At 34.4% G+C, this 25,342-nt stretch overlaps 1 protein-coding gene across 1 annotated transcript in view; it reads left to right on the forward strand.

Moving 5' to 3' along the window:
* Positions 1-1,404: 1,404 nt before the first annotated feature.
* The window catches only part of LOC128991961 (protein tipE), a 152,891-nt gene continuing 128,953 nt past the window's right edge, over positions 1,405-25,342 (forward strand). Inside the window, exon 1 of the mRNA XM_054415274.1 lies at positions 1,405-2,201. Within this exon, the coding sequence (XP_054271249.1) occupies positions 1,474-2,201 (728 nt within the window). The 5' untranslated portion in view covers positions 1,405-1,473. The remainder of the gene's footprint in view (positions 2,202-25,342) is intronic.

The following is a 25,342-nucleotide window of genomic DNA, read 5'->3' on the forward strand; positions in this document are numbered from 1 at the left end:
TTGATCCTCTCCACCCGCCAAAAGTCACGTTCCACCACCGTGTTGGCTCTACATGAACTACTCCATTAGTCCACCTATACTCAATCTCACTTTGGAAATAGTATTTGGAAACTCAACTCCATTGATCCTCTCCTCCCGCCAAAAGTCACGGTACACCACCGTGTTGGCTCTACATGAACTACTCCATTAGTCCACCTATACTCAATCTCACTTTGGAAATAGTATTTGGAAACTCAACTCCATTGATCCTCACCTCCCGCCAAAAGTCACGTTACACCACCGTGTTGGCTCTACATGAACTACTCCATTAGTCCACGTATACTCAATCTGTATATACTTCTGTATATACTCAAGACTGTATATACTTCCGTACCTATCATTCATTACATGTTTAGATGATATTTGAAAACTCCACTACATTGATCCTCACTTCCCGCCAACGTTGACAGCTATCAAAAGCTATTAACTTTGGTAGTTGCTGCACTGAGGTGTACTATTATTAACTTTTGTGAACACGTCAACTTTAATATACCGTACATAATGTTAAGTAATCCCATTCATAAAATGCTTACGAGATATGAATCTTAGTTTTTAACAAAAATTAATTTATTCAAATACAATTATGTGATTTCACTGTACTGATAATTTTTGTAATAATTTATAGCAAAAATTGTATCGAATTGTACGCTGATAGTAAAAGTATTTTTAGTGGTTTTATTAAGAACTGATGGGAACCTATGTTTACAGGCAAGTACACACCAATTGATCAAATAAATTGAAAAATATATTTATACAAAAAAATCTAAAATTCGTGTAAATATAATAATGGGAAACAACAAAAATCAATCATAATCTGCTAGCCAACTGAATTAGACAAGCAGTTGTTGGTAACTTGCTTAAGTTAGTATATTTCAACTTTGTCTACCTGATGCTACCTGCCTAAGTGATCATTATTAATGTTTTTTTCATATGCAGCTATAGTAGGTACTTTTTGAGGTATTCAATTTGGTAGTCGTAGTTAGAGTGATTTGTTTAGGCGTTACGTTTGGGAGTTTTAGATACATTAAGGAATAACAAAAGAAAAGCATTTAAAAGTTGCCAAATAGATTTAGAGATTATTACGAGTAATCGTTTGTAATATTTTCTACGTAGTTAAATTTCATTCGCTTCTTAAAACTGAAAAGTAAAAAAGTTAAATTAAAGTTGATAATTATGAAACATAAACCCATTCTTCCAGAGAATACTTCATTGGCATTTAACGTGACGTTTTAAACCCACTTAATGGAAGGTAAACTGTATAGTTAGAAAGAGGCAATTACTGGGGAGTTATTGAGAAAGCAGTGTCCATCTTGATAATCCGGTTAGAAGGGAGGTATCAATGGGTGTGGGAGGTGAGGGCGCGCCGGCGCTGCGACGACCTCGGCGTCCGTCAGTCGACTGAAGGTCTCCGCGCAGACCCCACGGCATGGGAACATGCGAGGAGGCAGCTCCGAACTCCTCCTCGACCCGCAGGTCGAGCTGAGGAAGAGGAAGCTCCTTGAGCTGGCTCAACCGAAGAAACACAAGAAACAGAAGAGAAGTTGCCGAGAGCGCGCGTGGTTCTACGCGACGTCCTTCTTCGTGATGTCCGCCGTGTCGGCCGGCTCCTCGTTGTTGTTCCTAGTGCCTCTGTACGTGGACCCGGCGATATCCACGTTGGTGGCGGACTTCATCACCAGACCCGTCACCTGCGTGACGATGCGACGCGAAGATCACCTGGGGATCTTCAACTGTACGTGGAGCTCTTGTCGCGAGGGTTGTACCAGCGACATGTACCGCTGCACACACATCTACGTGTCCTACACCGAGCAGGAGGACAACTCATCGCTGGCCACTCCCGCTACCGTCGTGGACGCCGTCCTGCTGGTCAACATCAAGGGCTGCGGTTACCCTCCGGACATCCAGTGCGCCAACTTCACCGCCTCCTACGGCACGGAGGGCGCGGAGTTCCCTTGCTACTACTCCCGCGAGAACCGCACCGTCGTCATGACCAAGTACGACAGGGACGCTCAAGTAGAGGTGATCATCAACTACTTCGCGATACCGTTTGTGATCTGTGTGGTGACCTCGGTGGTGTTGTGTGTGATGCATTGCGACTGTAGATGCACGCCTCAGCCGCAGCCTCCCCGAGGCTTCCGGAGGTCCAGAGTGGAGGATGCCAGGTGAGTGCCCTAACTAGCATATTGTATCTCTAAATCTAAGCATCTACAGATTGTATTAGCGTTATTATTTTAATTATTCTTTTAAAACTGTAAATGCTACGGAAATCGTTGAACCAAACACAATCAGTGACACCAAGATATTACACAATATGTGATGTATAATCTCTTTACAACTTAGATATCATGAACCATGTAACAACACTGACATATTAATTCATAAAACAGAACGATGAGGTAAAGATGGACTTAATAATTTTCGCGCACAAAGCACATACAATTTTCAATAGGGAATAGAAGTTTATTTTAAAATAAAGAACCTATACAACCTTGATTTGTACCTTGAAAATATATCAGTGCAGTTTAAACTACAGCACATGAAATATTGTTAAGTATATAAATAAGTCGTCATATTTTAAAAAGCATTGTTTTAGTATAGTACTTTTTAAACTCAGTATTTAAAGATTACTTTGATAGCACCAACTAAATATAAAACAAATACCCCCCGCTGCAGCAAACCTGCAGAATAAGCGAATGTCAATTAATAATATGTCACATTATTTTCCATTTAAAAAAACATTAATTATAATGAGTACTTAGGTTTGATTCTACAAGGGAGATGTGTAACTGTTGATTGGTATGAATTAAATACATTTACAAAATCTTATCAAATTATATCCACAAACAAACAAATTACATCAATATACTTAAAAATATTCCAAAAATATCATAGGAATTTTAACTTTGATATATTTATTTTCTTTGCAACTATAAAGAGTGTATTAACGCTTCAACTTACTTAACTATTAGCTTTTACGTTCTACAATACGGTATGGAAAGAAACTGCAAAGTTTATGTTTTGTGGGTCAAAATTGGGGAAAAACTAATTTTCTACCTATAAAACCACGCTCCGATAGTCCGATCATGTTGGTTTCACAATTCCGTTCGAATAAATGTAGGTATTCTCACTCTCATAAAAAATGTAGGTTGTGTACTAAATCTCATCAAAATCATACGATTTTTGCTCGCGTCATCGTGCTACCGCACATTCAAAATAAATAAATGACTTTGATATTATATTATATTCGTCTCCTTGGGTGGTTAGTATGATTCAAAACCTTAACTAATAATGTGTATAGCTGATTAAACCACAGTTGCTTGAGCAATACAATTAAATTCTATTCCACATTTAACGTTTTAACTGTTTCGCCTATTTACAAAATAATGGTAAAACTGTAAGGAAATCTCTGAACGCAATAACTTGCTTTCCTTAGAGGAAAATCGAATCATTAAAATATTTAAAAGTTGTTTCATGTCTTAGATAAATGGCAATAGCCACACTAACATTTTATTTTGTAATATGTTTCCATTGAGAATCTAATATTTTTCCAGAGCACCGTTAAACTTATTTTTTGTTCTAGAAAATATTGGTACTAAAATGTAGGGCCTACGCCATATCAAATATCAAAGAATAAATAATTTACACCCAAAAAATATAACAAAGAAATATATTTCGTAACAAATTTACTAAAATCTCAAATTTAACCTTTTATAATGCACATTAAAACTATGCATACGATTTAAACTTTTGTAATATTATTATAAACGTCACGTAGCCTATGACGAAGAAATATACTTTCTATAAACAATAATGCACCAATTTTCTTTCTATCGTAGCCTATCGTAGCTAACTGAAAATATTTACTTGAGAAAAACTTACATAACATGAAGTATAGTGGAAAAAAAGGAAAAATGATTCCATTAAGTGGATTTTGTATACATTTATTTAAATGGTTTATATTCATTCAATACGATTGGAAATAATAATTCTCATAAAGCAAAGAATAAATGAGACAAGAGAAAATAGTCATTGGCAGGTAAGATTTTTCTACAAGAGCTAAAATCAAGCTAACTTAGTTAATACCGAAGGTTTAAACTAATATATTGTTGTATACTATTACAATCACAAGCCAATCTCAATTACAAACCGAATCCGAATTCGTTATCTAAAAGAAAAAGGGTGTGTCTTGAATTTGCATGGAGCAAAAGGAAGGAAAATGGAGGTAGAGTTTTGGAGGGAGACGGGAGGAATGGTGAGGCGGTCTGCGTTATCAGTAGAGCTAGCGTGAGGGGAGAATCTTTATCATCTTTCTGTGACAATTGAAAACAAAGGGGTGCTTCTGACGATTGACTCTTTTGTGGTACAAAAACCACCCCTGTGCAATATTGCAAATACTCCGAGGAAAAGTATTACATAGCAGCCTTTCAGTATGGTGGGGGTATGAAATTTATTTAACCATACAAAAGTTTTATCATTGACTTTTGGATACTCTTTTATTCACTAACCTAGCCTAACCTGATGGGTATTTGAAGTATTTTATATTTCTGTAAAAATTCACGTTGGACTTTTAAGTTGTTTTTGATAATTGAGAAAAATGAATGGGACATAATGAAACAGCTTCCTTTATTGTGATAAACTTTTTCAAGGTCAAAAAGAACAGAATATAATAAACTTGGATAGATAACTCTTTTTTTGGTGCCTGAAGATAGACTTTAGTAGTCCTAGTATAGTACTGTACTATAGTTTCGGTGTACTATAGTACTATAGTTTCGGTGTACTATAGTACTATAGTTTCGGTGTACTATAGTACTATAGTTTCGGTGTACTATTGTACTATAGTGATCACTCGACGGAACAAGGCAACTCAAGCAATTTAACTTAAATTCAGTAAACCAGAAGCCAAACCACCTCAGAACTCACCAAAAGTGTTTGGTTAGTGACGATCAACATGTACCTTCTTGTGCTATTAATGCATGTTTATTTAAACATAAGGTATATTTAAGGTAAGGTAAATTTAGTGCCCTACTGTTAAATAAACATTACATCGTTTAATTTGGAGAACATCTGAAAATGTACGCCTTATTCAGTGGTTACAAAATATAACACCAGATACAAATTATTAAAAGTATGTGGAAATAAACAAGAAAAACAAAAAATAAATATAAAAAAACTACAAAACTCCACCTAAGGCTACATAAAAGTAAAAAAAAATGTCAGCTCTTTTATAGTCATCACTCATCTATGTTTGGCTAAAATAATCTAAGCTCACATACAATAAAAACATAATTAAAAAGCATAAACGTGCTAAAGCATATAACCGTAAGTAAAACAATCATTTGCCACAACTATTCCCAAGGTGCAATTTGTCAGTATTAGTGACACTCGCAGTCTGACTAGTGGTCAGCTGATACATTAATTACAATTAATTGGTAAAACAGGTGTTCAACCTAACCTCAGTCTCCGCTGTGGTCTCCCCTCCCCCCCCCTCAGCACCAAACACAGGGTTGCCAACGTTTAATCCCTTGGTTAAGCCACAGTTTGTCACCACTGCGAAAATTGTCTCTGAATTACTGAGAGTAAATAATGTTGACTTCATAATGTAGAAAACATTTTTATTTTCTTAATTGCCATCAATGCAATACACAACTAACTCATGATCATCATGGTAATCGTAAACATAACCATATTCTTTTGCATGAATAAAATGTGCTTATTTATTATTTTTAATAACTATATTTGGGAGCGATTCCAAGATGTTGACTTGATTCTAAGATCTGTATCTTGGGATGACAGGATTTATTTTATTTAAACACCAAGACAAACAAATAATGGCATAGCAAATCATTGTTCTACTAGTTCAAAGTATTATTTAGTTGATCTTGTCTAAGAAACTACAGGAATAAATTCGGAAACGGTATAGAAAATGCACAATGTATGTGTTATAGTCAAGAGAGAAATTGTGTCGTATGTGTTTTTCTCTTGTTGACAATTTGGGATATGATTGAATTTTTTGTAATATGAATTAGAGAAACCCTTTATAGTTTACTCTTTCTAAAACTCGAAAAAAGCTCAGTAAATCCGTTGGAATTAAATTGTTACCGTTGGTCTAGAAAGATCGCCATCAAAACCTGCAATCATTACTAAAGTAAGGAATATATTTAATATTTAATTTTCAAAGAATAACTTGAACTCATCACAAAAAAATGAACGAACGAAATTAAATATTTAAGGAACTGACAGTCATGAGTTCTGCCGCTTGTGGTAATATTGGGAACGGCAATCCCCTTGATAAAACGGGCGCTATTTTTATTTCTCAAACCGCTAACTTTTATAACTTTGGGGTGATTTTTCGCAGAGGCGGACATTACATGTTTTTGCTCGTTTTTAAATGCAAGTAAGTTACTATCCATCATTTACAATTATTATCAGGACGTTACAAACTAAGTAAATTTTGTAGGTAAGTGTAGACTAAATACACAAATACATTCGAACTAACTGTTCGTAATTTGAAGAATAAATCAAAAGATAGATTTGTGATGAAATATTATTCTTAAAAAGAATACTTGTGACAAGGTTTAAATTTAATATCTTGACAAAATGTATGGCAAATCCTTCTTAATTGCACACTTTAGACGCGTGGCAATGAGGTCACACATGTTCATGGTCTCGGTAGTTTTGAACAAGGTTTTTTACGTGGTGTCAGGTGCAGTAATTGAATGTATAAACTAATACACTTGCAAAAATTTCGATGTAACAAAACTAATAAAACCAGTGCCAGTATTCTGCGAAAAAACTAAGCCCTTCATTTTAAAAACGTGGGAAAACAAATTCCACATAAATTCTATCTTACGATTACTTAAAATTATCAAAATATGTCTACATTTGAGAGCAGCACGAGTCACAAAGTATATCCTAATGTGATCATTAATGTAGATGGATGGATAGCATCGACCATTTACGATTCTCTTCCTTCCGCAGACCACGGCTGGCAAAGCCTATATTTAGAAATCACGTCATTTGACAGCATTAAACCACACGACTGATAACATAACTGATGCAATATGATGCGTTCACCACAGATAGCATTATTGTTTATACATCACTGTGAAGCTGACGAGTCGATAGCTGCTTTGTCATAGTAACGAATTTTTAATGGTATTGAACATACAAATACAATTATTGTTACTACCAGCCAATTTACAAGAAATATGTGAACTATATTACGAATTTACTGTGCCATCAACTACTAGTGTTACTTCATAAAAAGTCTTGATTAGGATTAAGTGATTTGGTGTATATGCCAGATGAATTGTGGATAGAATAAAATTGTTTAAAAGGGAAAGCTGTCCGAATTCCTTAAACCTTTTGTCATACCGGTAATTAAAATTGATGTTCCCCTCAGACAGAAGTCCGAAACGCTTACTACCAAGCTAGCAGCCCACAATGGTTGTGCTCCGGATATATAAAAATACGTATCTCAAAACTACTTAATTTGATACTTACGTTTATTTTTTAAATAACTTATTGATCAGCATTGTGCGTGTTATTAAATTTACGGAAAGTAAATAAAAGAAACGTCTTATCACACTTAAAACATATATTTACGCTTATACTGTTACTCACAAGACGGTAAATATACAAATACCCCCGCCGCAGCAAACCTGCAGACTAAGCGAATTTCCATTTGACTGATTGGATTTACACTGAAATGTCTACTTAGAAATATAACATTTATTCTTGATTTAAATAGAATTAGTTTAACAAGTACTTAGGTTTGCTGCATCAGGGAGGGTAAAACTGTTTTTTTTTAAATTTGAATAGTTTCGTAAGAAATAAAAACATTTTCCAAATTTGATCAAAATATGTTCACAAACAAGCAAACTACAACAGTTTACTTATTCTCCATAAGAATAACATGGGAATTTTAAATTTACAATTTTTTTGAATTTTCTCCGTAACAATTAGGCGCATAATAACGCTTCAATATACTAAGTTATTTGTTTTTTTAAGCTCTACAAAAAGGTTTGGAAAGAAATTGCTAAATTTTATGTTTTTTGGGTCAAAAATGGGAAAAACCTATTTTTACCCCATAAAACCCCCTGTAAACCCCCGTTCCCATGGTCCGATCATGCTGGATCGCGAACTCGTTCGAATAAACGTACGTTTACACGTTTGTACCAAATTTCATCAAAATCGGATCATTTTTGCTCGAGTTATCGTGCTGACGGACACATATATATATATATATATAAATATATGAATATATATATATATATATATGAATTTGAACGGATGGTGTTTTTGGCCTCTAGGGACCTCAAAACGAAAAAAAAATCGGTCCTGCGTCCAGGTCTTACCATGAGTACTACGGTAATAGCTTATTCCCTATATGGGAAATTCGCTAAAAAAATGGTAAGTGGTGATTGATTTCGATTGGACACTCCAATCATCATCAGACCCAATAGGCGATTGACAAGAATCTGTTCATTTTTTTAATCCACTTGTAGGTACCATGATACAATGGTTATATTTAGTTAATATTTGTCGGCTTTATTTTAACTATGCATAAGTTTTAGGAAACTTCGAAATTTTCTGACGGTGGACATACAATTATATGAAACGTGATAATGTACGTTAATATTCAAATTTGCTTACAAATAATTAAATTCAATTATATCAAACTACGAAGTCAGATTATAATCTTATAAGCAATGTTTAAACCAAGCGAAGAGAGCTTTTGGTTTTTCATGTCTACTCTTACCACTTGAAAAAATATTTTCAATACTTTTAAATACCTACAAAATTTCAATTGAAAGTTTTTTTTTTACTAGATTTTATCCCCAGAACAAACCTCGTCCACAATCCTTACGGCAAACATCGCAAGCGTAATACATTCCAGAACAAAAGTAAACAATTTAGCCGCACATATGTTACAATAACAATCAGCCGTAGAAATGAGCAGCCTGTTACTGTAACAGCGAAACAGTTTAAAACGTGCTCAGCTAATGTAAAACAGCTGTAACAACCTAATGCGCTGTCAGAGCGCTGGCCCCGCGCCAGCCGGCCACTGTTGTTAACATGTAGCCTCGCTCGGATATTTATTGGATATGAGAATTAATAACTGTTGTATCATATATATATTTTTATTTTACAATATAAACTGAAGATGTTGTTTATAATAGATGCACTTATTTGGTTTAGGTCCCTTTTCTACTCCTCATACGACAACCATGTTTTAGCGGTAGTTAATTTGTAATAATCGCAAGTTTATAGAAGATTTCGTAGTAGTGAAAATTCAGTACTGCCAACATAGGTATTCATACGCTAAGTACATTGTCGTGTTTACAATATAGATTGACCTACAAGTTACTAATGATGATTTTCGTAATTAATAGGTCTATGAGTTCCCAAAAAAGTATTTGGTTTTTTTTTTTATAACCATGTTTTTAAACTTAAAATAGCAATTTCTCAATTACCTGATGGAGAATCAAAAAACACCATTGTAAATAGATACAAAGAAAAAAAAAGAAAAATAAAAATAAAATAAAAACATTGGTGCATTGCATTTCTATACACCCTGTATACAAGAAGGTAGTATGTCGAGAATGATGAAAACTGCGCCATTTTATAAGCTTTCCAATCATATGCTACACTATTGAGTTGTAGGTCAGCTTATGTACGCTTTATTGGTTTGAAGACTAAAAGATATGGTGTTTTTAACTTTTCAAACATAGATAGTTGGCATGTATTCATCAAAACTTGTTTCAGTTTGAACGGTAAAACGGTAAAAAAAGTTCCCTGTTTTCTAGTATTCAAACCACTAAAACAAACAAAAGCATATCTAAACCTCAATAGTGTAGCATATGGTTGGAAAGCTTATAACATGGCGCAGTTTTCATTATATTTTGATACCTTCTTGTAAACAGGGTGTAACAAAATGCAAAAGACTAATAAATAAATAATTATTACTAAACACCTTAATTTTTATCTTTGGATCTATTTGCAATGGAGTTTTTACTATTGATCCTCTATAGTTTTCTATTATTCTTTCTAAAAATGTAATTTAAAACACAAAAATGACATCATTTACTCAAATCCATTTAAAAGGTAATTGAGAAATCGCTGTATTAAGTTTAAAAACATGGTTATTTTTTAAAAACTAAAAATAGTTCTTTGGGAAGCTAATGTTTGGACTTGGAACCTCTTATAAAGCATCATCACACTTCATTTACTTCGTACTTAAAGTACCAAATTTTTTTTAATACAAACTACCAATCACCCTGTAATATGAATTTCTAAACAGTCTTTTACATGACTATTATAAGCACAAAATACATATGGTTTGGAACGTCTACGTTTTACTAAACGAATAACGCCATTAGTTAACTATAGACTAATGGTGTGATACAATAATACAAGTAATACAACTACAAACGTTTTTAAACATCAACTTTCAAACGTTTTTTTACAGCAAAAGTGTATCATACCTGACGAGTTACAGTGGTTTCCATTAATTTAGTTTTGTCATAATGTAAAACTTAATCATCCCCAGTACAATTGGCGGGAGGGGTGGAGGGGGGGGGGTGATATTGACGAGTGTTGTTGGCGACTGGGAGGTGACTCAGTAATTGATGGTCTGCTATTGACAGGTAATCTATAAATGAGTGAAATACCCAGCTGACTTCTCGCTATAGTCTGGTACCAGTATTGTGCAGATTAGTGTAATCAGCTGTTTATTTGAGTCAGCTGATCTTTTGATAGTCCCTAGGGGGTTCTTGAAGGGTTGTTTCATTGTTGTGAAATATACTGGAGTATCTATATATTTAATACGCGACATGAAACTTTGTGAACAATAAGGCTTTTTTGTTTTAAGATTTAACCCCACATACTATATACCAAAATGTTCGTCTAGGTATGTAGATGTGCAAACTGGATTTAGATTTCTGAAATATATCTTTTTAAGGGCGTGGGCTGCCCTCAAAGTTCCTTCCATAAGGATAACATTGTGATTGATTTGAATGTTATTATATTCTGAAACAGATGTCAATACAATAGTTTAAAACAAATTAAATCCCAGCTGTTTTGTTTGGTTTTGTAATGTAAACAGTTTGCATGTTTTTAAAAATAATTAGAAACCCGGCAAAGAAATGTTACCTTTAGGACACGACGGGAGAAAAGTTTTACATTATATTTTCGTTTAAACATGCCAATGACCCGACAACGAAGAAATATTGCCGGTCGGACACGGCGAGTCAACATACGGCAAGCAATGCAAAACGTAAGGAGCCCAGGCGAGGAGCTGGAACAGTTAGTGGCAACGTGTACTTACAAAATTATTACACTGGCAAATACAAGAACTCAGCAGCATTCACTTGGCGAAATGGCATTAAAATGTCAGAATTGTGGTGCGCTACATTTTAAAGAAGAACAAAGAGGACGAGGCGAAGGATTTTCATCCTGCTGCCATAAGGGAAAAGTGAATCTATCTACCACCATACCGAGAAATCTATTATATCCAGAGCCTACTTAATGGAGCAAATCATTTCAGCAGAAACTACACAGAGAACATTAGATCGTACAACTCTGCGCTCGCAATGGTCAGCACTCGAGCTAAAATTGAAGTACATAACGGTGAAGGGCCTTTCATGTATAAGGTGCACGACACAATTTATCACTGAATTGGCACCTTACAACTGTCAGAATGGGTGCATCCCACACAGGGCCGGGGATCCCACATATGCCCAAATTCATATCTACGACGTCGAAACCACTGTTCAAGAAAGAATGCTAAACAAAGCTAATGGCTCTTGCAGCCATACTCATGAACATTTTGACTCAACATTTGGTTTATATTAATCCATACGCGCAAGTTTTGAGCTCCGTCCTGCAAACTACTACTACTGAACACCAAAAAGAGCTTAAATGCATATAGCCAACGATCGAGCTCAAGACCAACGCCGTTACAACGACGCAACTTCTAACGACGTTGCTATAATATCCTAATTTATTATTCGTGCGAATTCGCACGTGCTCACCTAGTATTTGTTAATGCCCTTCTTCCACACACTAGTAACTAGGATCTTGTACGGAAACGCAGACATCGCCTAGGACCTAGACTTGCAGCATTATCAAATAACTAAATCAAGGTGATTGGCAGTATTTGAACCCAGACCTCTGCTCCTCGCTCTATACCTAGAATATCTCGGCTACAAGAATTTACAAGACTTCTTTTTCATTACTATTTTACTTGTTGGTACTTATATTTACGGATAAAATAATTTGCGTCCCCCAACATCACTATATGTCAATTTGCGGACAACACACGGGAAGACTGAAGACTGAAACCCAACTAAAGTTGAACAAACTGGTTTGTGACGCGATTACGATTGCAGTTGCGTTGGTTAAATCCGCACACGGGCACGACTGAAATAATATTAGTTGAGTTGAGACAATGAATGAGTTCTAATTTTGTTATAACGATACTGTGTGCTGTTTATGGTGTTTGAAATGAGTAGTAGTGATGAAGAAGCCCTGGTGTTTTATAGACAATCAAGAAAGCGTAGAGGGCGTAGAAGGTATTGGTTACATCCTTATGTTGAAACAAATATTCAATGTAGGCTATTTGTAGCTGATGCTGCATTACAAGAAACAGACGCAAAACTTCAGTCTATAATGACGAGGTTGAGGAATTGCGAATAACGAGGATAAGGAATAACAATTGTTGAGGATAATAATAGTCAATGCTCAGATCGGAAATCATTGTACGATTAAATATAATAATAACCTCAGCGTAAAACAAATAGGTATAATATTAAATAGATTAATTTACATTTTGACATAAGTAGAGAAATCATAAAAAATTTCATATACCGTACAACCCGTAAGAAAGAATTCTCGATACATTTTATAATCAAGAAATGTAATCTTCTGTTTAACTCCTAAATGAAAAGAGGTAGTAAAAAGGGCCAAACAGGCGTCACTGTTCGCGCTGAAAACTGCTGAAATGACTGTCATAATCTGTCAATTTAATTGACATTTTCAACCCACCTCAATCCCTAATTGCTGTTTAATGAACTGGTGATAAAAACCTTGAACATCCATCTTCTGTTACTGTTTCTGACTTTTGTCCATTATACTCCATATTTAGATTTGAAAACAAATAATCATGCCATCAATGGTTTCTTTCACTTCTTTCTGCAAAGCTATTTAGTTTAAATAATTTGCCTTTATTGCCTTTATGGGCAATAAAGATAGAATAGTATATTTCATACCTAGGGCCGAAAATTAGGTTTTGTCGGCTCGAATTCGAGACGAAGTCGAGAACTTAAATCGATCGAGAGCTGCAAAACCATTTCGGTCCGTGGTACGAACGCTATTTTTCATCACACTATACCCTATTACCACTATTCACCACTATAATAATGCACACTGATAGTCAACACAACTCCAACTTTTTAGGAATCATCAAAAAATAAAAAATAAATAGTTGCTAGGCAACGGTGACGATAACACAATTAATTATATTGCAATGCTATAGATTTTGATTGTGTATTTAAAATGCAAGTAGTAAGCGGACAGCTGATTTTGCGGCCCCGGGATGTAAAAACCTGCTCGGTCCCCAAATTACGATGACAGCTGGCATGGCCAGCAAAACGTAGCTTTCAGCCACCAATTAACTACATACGTTAATTGGTGGCTGAAAGCTACGTACATGCAGCCAAAAACATCTTAGTGTGGTGAAAAATGGTTTTTATCTGACACATAGGTTTTATTTTTATTTCACATTTACACTTTTATTTCAAAGCTATACCCCCAGTTCTTAATAAGATAATAGGTAATAGGCTGTTCGTTGTAAAGCAATCTTCCTCTATAGTTTTGGCAAAACAAAAAATGTTTTTTTTTTCAAACTGAGCTCTTTATGAAAAGTTAAAGCTCGAGCTTGTATTCGTGAGAGAAGTTGTGTTAACGCTGCTGCGCGCTTGAGCTCCTTAAACGCTCTGTGTACCTCGGCGTTACACTCGAGCAATTATCTCCAAGCGTGCAGAGCTCTCCGGGCATTTACAATGGAAGTGGAACTTATTTTAGACTAAATATAAACCCAATGGGTTATTTATTTTAAAGAAAATGGTCCAATGTAGAATTGTCTTTGTTAAAAAGGTTGTAGGAACCTTGCCATCTTATGGGTTTCAGATTTCATTTAAAATAAAATCACTGAATTTGGCTTTTAAGATAATGATTTGCAATAATCTAAGACAAAAAACATGTGAAGTAAAATTGTTCGTTTAGCCCACGATAGCCTGTATAAAAATGTGTATAAATAAGTGTATTAATAAATCTTTGTCAAGCAAATAAAAATTTTTTTCTATAAACATGCCTTATCGGGATTTTTTTATAACCTAGCTTTTTATTTTTCCTCTTGGTTTTCAATAACTACACATAAAAATTCAGCTGAAGTTTCGCGTTCTGCCCATTAGACCATTCGCGTTCTAGTTTACAAAAAGAGTTTGTTGTCAAACGTGATTTTAGTACAATAAATAAAAAAAACTGTTATTACAATAAATATAAGGTCTAATACATAAAGGTATTACATCAATCATTTGCGGTTATATTGGAAAATAGACGTACCAGAATTTTTTATACTAAGCTTAGCTAAATTATAGTAGAATCTACGTAATTGCACCTAACAAGCTAGGCTAGCACAAGCTACGTAAATAATAGTAAATATAACTTAAATAATACTAAAAATCATTGTTTTGTTCTTCAAAACTCGTGAAAAAATAATAAAATTCATACAACCGATAAAAACTGCTGAAACGAATGTCATAGTCTGTCAAATTAAGCGACGGCTTAAAACCTCCCATCTGATTGCGATGCGGTAAAATGATTAGGGCACTTTTTATCTTTCATTTTAGTAAAAATAATTCTTCCCAATGCGCCGGCTTTTGAGAAAATGTAGAAATGGGTCTGATTACAATGGCAAATAAAGTAAGATTGGAGCATACATGTGGGTTATTCGAGTTATTGTAGATACATAGAATGTACCATTCGATTGTTTGTCAATAGTGGATATCTCAAGATTTTGTACATTCAGTGAAAATGTATTGGTGTTTTTAATGGTAATATTTCTCTTGTAATATGTATTTCGGGATAGATTTAGTAGCTATCGTAATCAAAACAAATTTATAATGATCCCACAACAGCATTTAAACTACATCACAAATTTCTAACTAAAGTTAATCGGAATAAATCGTTATTTGTACTTGAAACATATGTCGACCTATTTAATGACATTATTGACGTTCATCCATGTAGATAGGCAGCTGTGATGGATTAAAAAAATAGCATAACAGAATGAGCCAATATAATAGATTTAATCGGAAGTGACATTGTAGAAAGTAATACAGTAATGCTGCTTGGTGTCCATACCGATCTTTACATTGTATCTCACAGTTTTAAGTATAACATATGCATAAGAACAAATAGGGGCTGATTTATCAATTTAGTTTATAGTAAAATAACAGTACCATGAACTTATACACACAAATGTCGCCAACGGAGCCATACAGGATATAACCCACAAGCCGAGAAACACGGAGTAATATAACGTAACGATATCTGGACATTAGTATCGACTGGCTCGGTTGGCGAATAATTAAAACCTATAGCTCTCCATTAGATCGCATATTGCTATTGACGACCAACATGTAACTAAGTAAAACATCGTGTTCGGGTTTAAAGTACATGATATCGGCGTTAAACGATAGGCACTCACAATTCCGCTTTCAGAATGAGCTAAAAATGATTAAGACGGTTATTAAAAGTAATTTTTAACTATTTGTTATTAGTGGTCCGATTTCTATTTTATTTATGTTAATCGTTTAATTTTGTCAAAACCTGTAAAGTGATACCAAACTCGACCATTCTTCTTATTTTTACATTTTGAGCTACTCTCCAGCATCCCCTAAGGGCAAAATTTTCAAAATTAACCTCAACAGCCTCTCATATCTAAGAAGTTTGCCGCAAACCGATTTCAAATATCTCAAATAGTTGAAAAAGTTCAGGGGAGGTACAAGTTACTTTTTAGCTACCCTGTATCATAATATCAATGATGGCGCAACATCGTAACACTCATTCAATGGTGTTAACGCAAGTCCTGGTATTGTTACCTCTTCAACCGAAGCACATTACAACGTTGTGTAGCTTATGGCTTTTATTGGGCCGAACTCAGGTGGTCCTTTGAAGCAGACTTGCATATTTAATGGGTCAAAGTGTGGGTCAGACGAGGCCGGTATCACGCAGGGCTTGTAAGGGCCAATTTGTTTACCAGATGTAGATTACCTGCTAAATACATTTCAACAATTACTCAGGCTCAACGACTTCTAAAATCAATAGTTTCCTCATCGATCTATATATATAAAATCCAATGTATGTTTGTTTGTATGTATGTTTGATTGTTTGTTTGTCCCTTATGGACTCCGAAACCGCTCGACAGATTGTAATGAAACTTTCAGGCATTATTAAGCATTATTTAAGGATGGTTTATGTGAAGTTTGGTGCAGATCCGTCTAAAGGGCTCCGCCCCAGTGGCTCTGAAGTTCCCCATGTTAACCTTATGAGTACTCATATTTAAATGTAATTTAAGAATCTTAACAGCTTATTCAACTAATCAATTTGATTCTGTGATGTTCAATAGTATTAAAAAGTCAATAGATTTACCAACAGGGTGCAGCACTATTATTTTTTTTAATTTATGACAACAGCTAATTTGCAACCAAAAGGTGAGTGAGCGTAGCGAACGAACTTCAACCTGGAGGCGAGTTAGCGTAGCGAACGAGCTAAGCTGTAGGCAAGTGAGCGCAGCGAACGAGTTTAAACCTAAAGGTGAGTGAGCGTAGCGAACGAACTTCAACCAGGACGTGATTGAGCCATCTTGAAAATGAACGAGCTTTTGACATAAAACCACATTAGGACAGGATGTCTGTCGGGCCAGCTAGTTGATTATACAATGCGAGACCGTTCTTATTAATGAGAGATAGTATATAACATTAGTATCGACTGACTTGTTATTAAAACCCGACTTCTTAAATTACACTTATTAATTTAGACATCACTATTTCTAGATGTCATAATTATTAGTATTTTAGCTATAATTATCACGGTTGCCTGCTATTATTATTACTAACTCTAGACAGCATTATTACTATTTCTAGTTATAATTATATCTACCTAGGTCATCTAGTCGGAATTATCACTACAATGTTTTTTCAAAATTGACTTTGCAGTGTCTACGCAGATGACATTTTAAAAGAAGCTTATACAAACGCTTTGGATAGCAGTCCAGACCGATTAGAGGAAGGCATTGGTCCAATTGAACAACAATTATACTATATAGGTTAAACATTATACATAACATTATATATAACAGTATATATGCTAAAAATTACCATAAATCACTTCTGAAACGGGGTATAACGATACTAGTCTAAGACCATTGCGCATTAAAGATGTTAATAAAGATTACTTATTTAAAGCTCTAATGTAACAACATTACGCCAAAAGAACACTTATGTAGTTTTTTTAAAAAGTTAAAAATATTTTTATAACTCTACACTACCTACCACTAAGTTATGAATATTGTTTGCACAAAAACCCACTGTAGTTTGATAAAATAACTATCAAATTTAAGGAATATGAGTAGCAATCATATATTTCTTGGTATAGCATAGTATTTTAGAGGTATAAATCTACCGATACACGTAACAATTATTGAATTTAGATGCAGCATTATCACTTTTATAAAATCAATTGGTGGTTTGGCGGATTTGAACCCGGGACCTCAGGTCTAACCACTCGCTCCCCCATGGAGTAAAGCAAGTAAGTGATTACATACCACACAAAATCAAATGCAGTTCATGTAAAAATGCCATAAGTTTCAAGTGCTACTGCCAATCAACTTGATGTAAGAATCAATTAAAGTTCTACCAGCTACAAGGCGATTCAGGCTTCATTCGCATTACGTAATTGTTCAGCTTTGCATGTCGAAAGTACATAATCCACCGGGACAGGAGCTTAATTACTTATTATAACAGCGGTTGAAGCGGGACTTAAGTTCCCATGTGGCCGTTCTCGGTAATGTTGAATTAAAGGGACAAAGCACGGCGGGGCTTCATGATTCAGTTGGGTTGTCCAGCTGGCTTGTTCAGTGGGTAGCACAATTTTGTAAGTAATTTCAACCAATTTTATCGTCACCATAAAAGACTTATTCAGTAATACAATTATTAATCGTGTATATCATTTCATATATATAATTTCATATTCAACAGTAAAATGGACAAAAAAATATAACAAAACTTGTTGGCGAAGTCTTATTGGTACTTATAAAACCTTTTTACTCTGACTGGTACAAATACATTGCTATCGTTGTAGAAATTCATATTTACAAACTTTATTTAATGTAACCATTGTTACTAAAACAGGTGTTGTTTATAAGGTGCTATGTAGATTCTGAATAGCTTTATATGCAGAATTTCCCCAAAGAATAAAGCTTTCAACTGATTGCTAAGCTCAAATCAACAATGAGTTTTGAACTTCGAGTATTAGAGAACCGTACAAACTGACACACAGTTTCCAATAATTCTCTACAACAATAGATAAATAACACAATTTTATGGATATAACACATAATACAGAAATTCCACAACACTTTATAACTATATCAATATAACTAATTGTCAAACTTTGGACAAAATACTGTCCAAATTTATTTAAGTTCACGTCCAAGGGACTATTAGGCTATACTTTGAAATTTTATTGTATTTTAAAATTACTATTAGAAACAAATCAAATAGATAACACATCTTCAATGGCTTTTTGGTAATCTGTGAGCAGATTAAAGCTTTTACTTTCACACCTTAATTAAATACTAATTTATTTCCCTCAAATACCAAAAGAAATATACGGTAGGCATTGAATAAGCTTATAATTTCAAGCCTCACCACAAAAAAATATTCATGACTGTGCACTTTGTTTCAAATAGGCTTTCTACAAGTAAATATCCAACAAATGAAAAAGGGCGTTTAGCACATTACCACAAAGAAGGATAATCTAGATTAGTCGACCAGAAAGAAACTGGCAATTTGAGCGCAATAACATCTACAGCGTGTGGTTAAACACAGATGGCATTCGTGCTAGTGTGTGCGTGTCTTTATGGTGCAATGTGTCAGTGTGTATAAGTGCTGTTGGGCTTTAGCCAGCCTGTTACACGACTACAATGTGACGGTGTGGAGATTATGTAGAAGACAGAAAATTATTAATATAAGACATACAATAATGGGTTTTTAAAATAAAAAGTAATGTTTATTCAGGTGGATATAATTATAAGGGATATCATTATTAGTGTTCAAAACAGTATCAACGTGTGATAAACATATATTCAAGGTTCGTGAAACTAGACCAAATTATATGCATATTGATTGAGGGCATTGGGTACAAGGATGCAGGGACTAGGTATGGAAGATGAGAATAGAGAGAGCGAGACAAAGAGGGGGAACTGAGAAATCCCTAGAGGGTCATTATAGGACGCCAAAACCCCCTCGAAATGCATTAACTAATCCTGCGTTAGGTTTTACCCAATTCCCAAAACTGCGTCCATCGTTTTAGAACACAGTTTTATTCCGTGTTTATTATGTTGATGAAATTACATGGCTTTCACTATTGGTTTGTAGAGTTTATTTCCTCGTTAAAAGTTCATAATTCTTTAATTTAAGGGTTGTATGTGCTCTTTTAGCTAATAATAGGCATTGAGAAATAAGGCCGAATTCCCTATATGGGAAATTCGCTAAAAACAACAAATGTAGGAATATACACAAATTATCTCCATAGCGTAAGTAATTTTTGATTACCAGCATTGCGCAGTTCGTACACTATTTATTTTGCAAACGAAACTCGAATTAATATAAAACATTCATTAGGTTAATAGTAGTTTACGCAACGATTGCGTAAAGGTAGTGTTAACGACACGAGTAGAAAATTTAAGGTACGAGCCTTGGCGAGTGCCTTAAAAACTTCTACGAGTGTCGTTATTGATTTACTACGCGAGTTGCGTACACTACTTTACCTACGACGGTGTTTTAATTACTAAAAATCACTATTCATAATTTCTAAAAGAGGTTATGTTTTCGTTTATAACCTCTCATTGCCACTGACAGTGATGCAACGAAACACACTAATTTCACCAATCAACAATTAAATTGGCCTGAACAGCTGATTAGTTGAATTTTTAATCATTACAATTTTACTTCTCCTCTCTCAATCCTCATTGGCCTCATTGGACGTCATTGGTCAGTTACCCGTGTTGTTATGAGTAAAACTATGCTGTTATGAAAGTAAACAATGCTGTTATGAGATAATTTTCAATTCTAAGAACTGTACTCAAACGGCTACTTTAAAAAACGGTCGTAGGTAATAATATATCAGTTTGATTAACATAAATAGTTTATACAGGCCAACTATCAGTTCTATTTCATGTAAAAAAATCAAGCAAATACAACGATAAACAGTATTTGTTAATTTTTATGTATTTTATTGCTGGCAATATTCCCGTTGCGGAGCACAGGCGGTTAGCTGTCAAAACTATAACATTGATATATATATTTCTCATGACCTTTTTTAGCAGTCTATAAATATAGATTCTGTATTAAACTCTCTGGCCAACATGAAATTATAGTATGCCTAAAGGTCGTTGGTGTATGGTAGGATTTGAACCTGGGACCCAAGAACGAGAGTCCCAAACTAGATAAAATTATAGTAAAATTACTTACAAATAATATAATAGTATATATTATATTCATTTGGAATTTACTGATTTAAAATAATTTGTGGCTTGCGTAAAGGATGAGTAGTAATGAAACAGAAGAAATCAATCACATCTCTGATCATTTCCATAATTAATCATATGAATGGACATATTAAAAGTAAACATAGTGCATAATTGTACTGATGTTTAGTAAGTTATCGAATGAGGTGATTTTTGAAGGCCCTCGCCCCATAAAAGTGGAATGGGAGATCTAATAAAGAACCATAAAGGAATGAGGAAGTATAGGATTTCAAATAAATCGTTGTAGTGTTATATTTTGACATGTTCCATCTCAAGGATTTTTTTTATAACCATCATTAAAGATAAAACAGGTAGATATGTATCAGTAGCAAAACTGTTTATACACAAACGTCGCAAATATTAACATAATATAATTTGGTATTGGGCAAGATTACCAAAATCACAGTAGGTTTTGGGCAGCTAATACTCGTTTACCATTTGTTACTTAAAAGCCTAAAGCACCCATTCCCGGGCCCCATAAGGCCGTTCTCCAGGTAATGTCGAATTAAAGGGACAAAGCACCGCAGGGCTCAATGATTCAGTTGGCTGCCAGGCCAATATGGCAAATGGGTTTTGTATCCTTCGTAACTACTCCTCTTTCCTCTCAATTTCTGTATTTCTGCTTAATATTTAATAACGTGTTGACTAAAAGCTGCCAACCCCTAGTTTCTACAATTGCGGGAAATTCTTAACCTACAAAAACTCTTTAGGGAAATCTACACAAAACTCTTTTCTTTAAATGTCTGGAATCATAGCTGCCTATCAATTACATAGGTATACGTCAACAGTGTTAAATACTTGGGGATAGAAACACTTACTTGCTGTGGTAGCAGTTCATTTGAGTCTCTAAATGGATCCTTCTAAGGCAATGCAATGTTTCAATAGTTAAATAATATTTTCAACTGAAATTCATTAAAACCAAAACACATACAGACACAGAGTCGATATTTCACGCGCATTATCTACACAATGGTGGCCTGAGGATCACCTCTCTTACTTGAAATTGTAAACCCCAAATGCCTCATCCGAGGATCACACAACAACAAGGTTTAGACAATTTAAAATCACTAACGCCTCTTGAACTACCTATTGTAATAAACTATTCGGCTACAAGTATTATGTATGTCGAGTCTGTCGCACCACTATGATGTAGTAGCTCTACATATTCAATTGGACTTGACCCTACCAACAAAGCCAACAAGCTTCTACCGTGCCTACTAGACTGTTCAACATCGTTGGAATGTATTGAACAGCATAGTACTGAGGTTTCAATCAACATATAGGTCCATTGCTCAATTATATAGAACCCTAGGTAACCTAGGGTCACTAATACTCTTTATATTAATTGAATGTATTGAACAGCATAGTACTGAGGTTTCAATCAACATATAGGTCCATTGTTCAATTAAATAGAACCCTAGGTAACCTAGGGCAACTAATATTCTTTATATTAATTGTTTAAAACCAGTCACTTTTCCTAATTCTTACGTTTAACTGGAATATTTTCTTTTGCTGTAATTGTTTGGATTTATAAAGAAGTTAAATTTCAAGTTACGGCACGACTACAAGTAAAACTACTGATCAGGCTTGGATTTTGTTACTCAAAACACCGTTTAAAGGTCGATTCACACATATCAGTCCAGTCACAGTTCCGTTACAGTCCAGTTACAGTCCAGTCACAGTTGCATCCGCAAAGTCTCAGTCAAACTGCCAGTCATTTGGTTGCAGTCACTCTTCCATCACTTTATTTACAGTGTTGTTAAAGTCAAAAATGTTTAATTAAAACACAATATTCTATCAAATCTTCATCGTTCGTCTTGTTGATTGATACAAACATTACTTAAGATATAAATTCGATCATTTAAATTAAAAAAAATACTAATATCTAACCTCAAACACGTCCGTCAGGCGTCCGAACAATCCAAAAATATCGGTGACAAGAAATCTGAAATTGACTGACAGACGCCTGCAGAGCTACTGACGGAACTGCAACGGGTGAGTGTAGATAGCGCAATAGAAAATCCATTAAAGAATAGTTTTTGCTGTGACGTGCCTGAAGTAGCTGGACTGCGACTTGCTGTAACTGATGTGTGTGAATCGACCTTAAGTCTATGGTTTTGAAATAAGATAGTTAAAACACAAAGAAGTAGTTACTTATCTCTTCTCTGTGGTTAATATAAAACAAACATTTGTATTTGGTTTTTTTGCCCACATTATTTTCGTTGAATAGTCCGCATGACCGGAGCGTTAAAACATTGCATTTACTTACCTTCATGATATTTTTTTATAGCGGATGAGCAATTTAGTTCACCCAACAGTTGTCGGTACCCGTAAAGCCCACAGATATTATTACTCTCTTCGAATTAACATTTAGCAACCAGCTGATCGCTGATCTATTTTAGAACAAACATTCGCTTAATCGGACACACCTGACTACAACTCCTGGGTGGTGTTGCAAAAGTTTTTCGATAGGGAGAATATTCGTACGTCTCCGGGAATAGACAACAGTTTGAATAACCATCATGGTTTTGAAAAATTTAAATGATGCAAAGTATTCTATGATAGAATATATGATTTCTTGAATTAGGCGGACTAACTTTCCTAATATTGACATACATATTTTGCATAAACTTAAAATAGTTTTCGTCATGCTGCAGCAAAAACTGCCTTTTATAATTCATGCGTAGTGGGTCTAAAGTAGCATTTTTACTCTCTATGGAGTAAAGAACGTGTTTAGCCTCTAGGTAGTAAAATTCACAGCTGCTGTCAACTCAATTGTAAATTTCGATTGTAGGCCTAGACAAAATTGCAAGTATAGAAAGTATGTCTCTATAGTCTAATCGATTGTAGTTAATTGTTGCCTTATTATAAATAGTTCGACATATCGATAATGTACACTAACAAAATCTTAATGGACGAAACTACTGAATTACTTACCAAACAGCTGCCTGTTTCCATTAGCAAATTGCATTGAAAATATGTTAAAATTAGTTTTGAGAGGTTATCTTTAAATGAAAATGGTTTTATTTTTGTAACATAGTTTGATCATACAATAGTGTATTATTACGAAAGATACTTTGGGTCCTAGTGATTAAATATACTATTCCTTTTCTCTAAACATTGTACAATATATTAAGGTAAAAAACCACTCAATTAAGGGTCAGAACTGTGTAATTTTTTAAATGCTGTAACGTTGAAAAACTCTGGTATATGAAGAAATTCTGGGTGAAATTTCGCAAAAATTGAGTAAAATAGTTTGCGATGGATTCACATTAGCAGGAAGGGCCTTAAGTGTTTTGTGGCTCATAAAAAGCGTTTTCTCCAAACAAACAATGTAGTTTCTGTAACAGATCACCTTTGGCTAAAATTGTGTTTGGTCTTTTTAGCTTTGTTATTTATAATTGTCTGTTTGTGTATAATTGTGTTTTGCTTTTTATTTGTAATTTACATCCTGAATTTCAAATAATGCCAAGCTCTTACCATCGGAAAAAAGTAATGATGAAACTAAAAACCAACAACTCGTCTGCCTCGTTTTTGCTAATTTCCTATATGGGGAATAAGCTACTACACCCAAGACCAAGACCCAGAACAAATTACTTTTTCATTTTGGTGTTCCTAGAGGCGAAAAACGCCATACGTTCAAATTCATCCGTTTATATATGTATCCGTTAGCACGATGGCTCAATTAGCCCATTTTCATAACATTTGGTTCACATGTAAACCTACATTTATTGGAACAGATTAGCTAACTGGAATGATCAGATGATTGGAATAGGGTTTTATGGAATAAAGATTTGGGTTTCCCATTGTTGGTCCTCAAACCGTAAAATTGGACAATTTCTTTCCAAACCATTTTGTAGAACTTAAAAACAAATAATTTAGTACGTCGAAGTGTTGTTAATTGTACGCTCTATATGTACAAAAAAAAAATAATAATAAAAACACTGAAAATTTTAATATTTAAATTTGGCAATTTTTTTATTTCTTACTAAGCTAATAACGTTTCACTTAAATAAGACTCCCAAATATGCTCCCTGTAACAGCAATCCACCGCATTATTGAATGGTTACTTATTAAATCTAATGTTTTTCAAACATGGAATAAATATTTTTAAGGAAATATTTATTGTAAAAGTCAAATTAAACCAATATAGATTCACTTAGTTTGCAGGTTTGATGTGGTGGAGGTATTACAGTATTACAGTATTTTGTTTGGGCATATTAAAATTAGATATGATAACCGAAATTATTTATACTTATGTCTTTAAATATGTTAGCCAAACATAACTAATTTAAAAATGTGTGTTTTTTTACAAAATATTTAATAATGTTAATCTACATTTTTTTAATTCCACCCATACTACTGAGTATTTGGGGCGATGACTCGAGTAACTGAGTCAACTATTGATAAAATGAACTAAAGTATTGA

The sequence above is a fragment of the Macrosteles quadrilineatus genome, unplaced genomic scaffold, assembly GCF_028750875.1.
Source record: "Macrosteles quadrilineatus isolate MER2022 unplaced genomic scaffold, UCM_ALF_1.0 Scaffold_4__1_contigs__length_99947679, whole genome shotgun sequence".
Lineage (NCBI taxonomy): Eukaryota > Metazoa > Arthropoda > Insecta > Hemiptera > Cicadellidae > Macrosteles > Macrosteles quadrilineatus.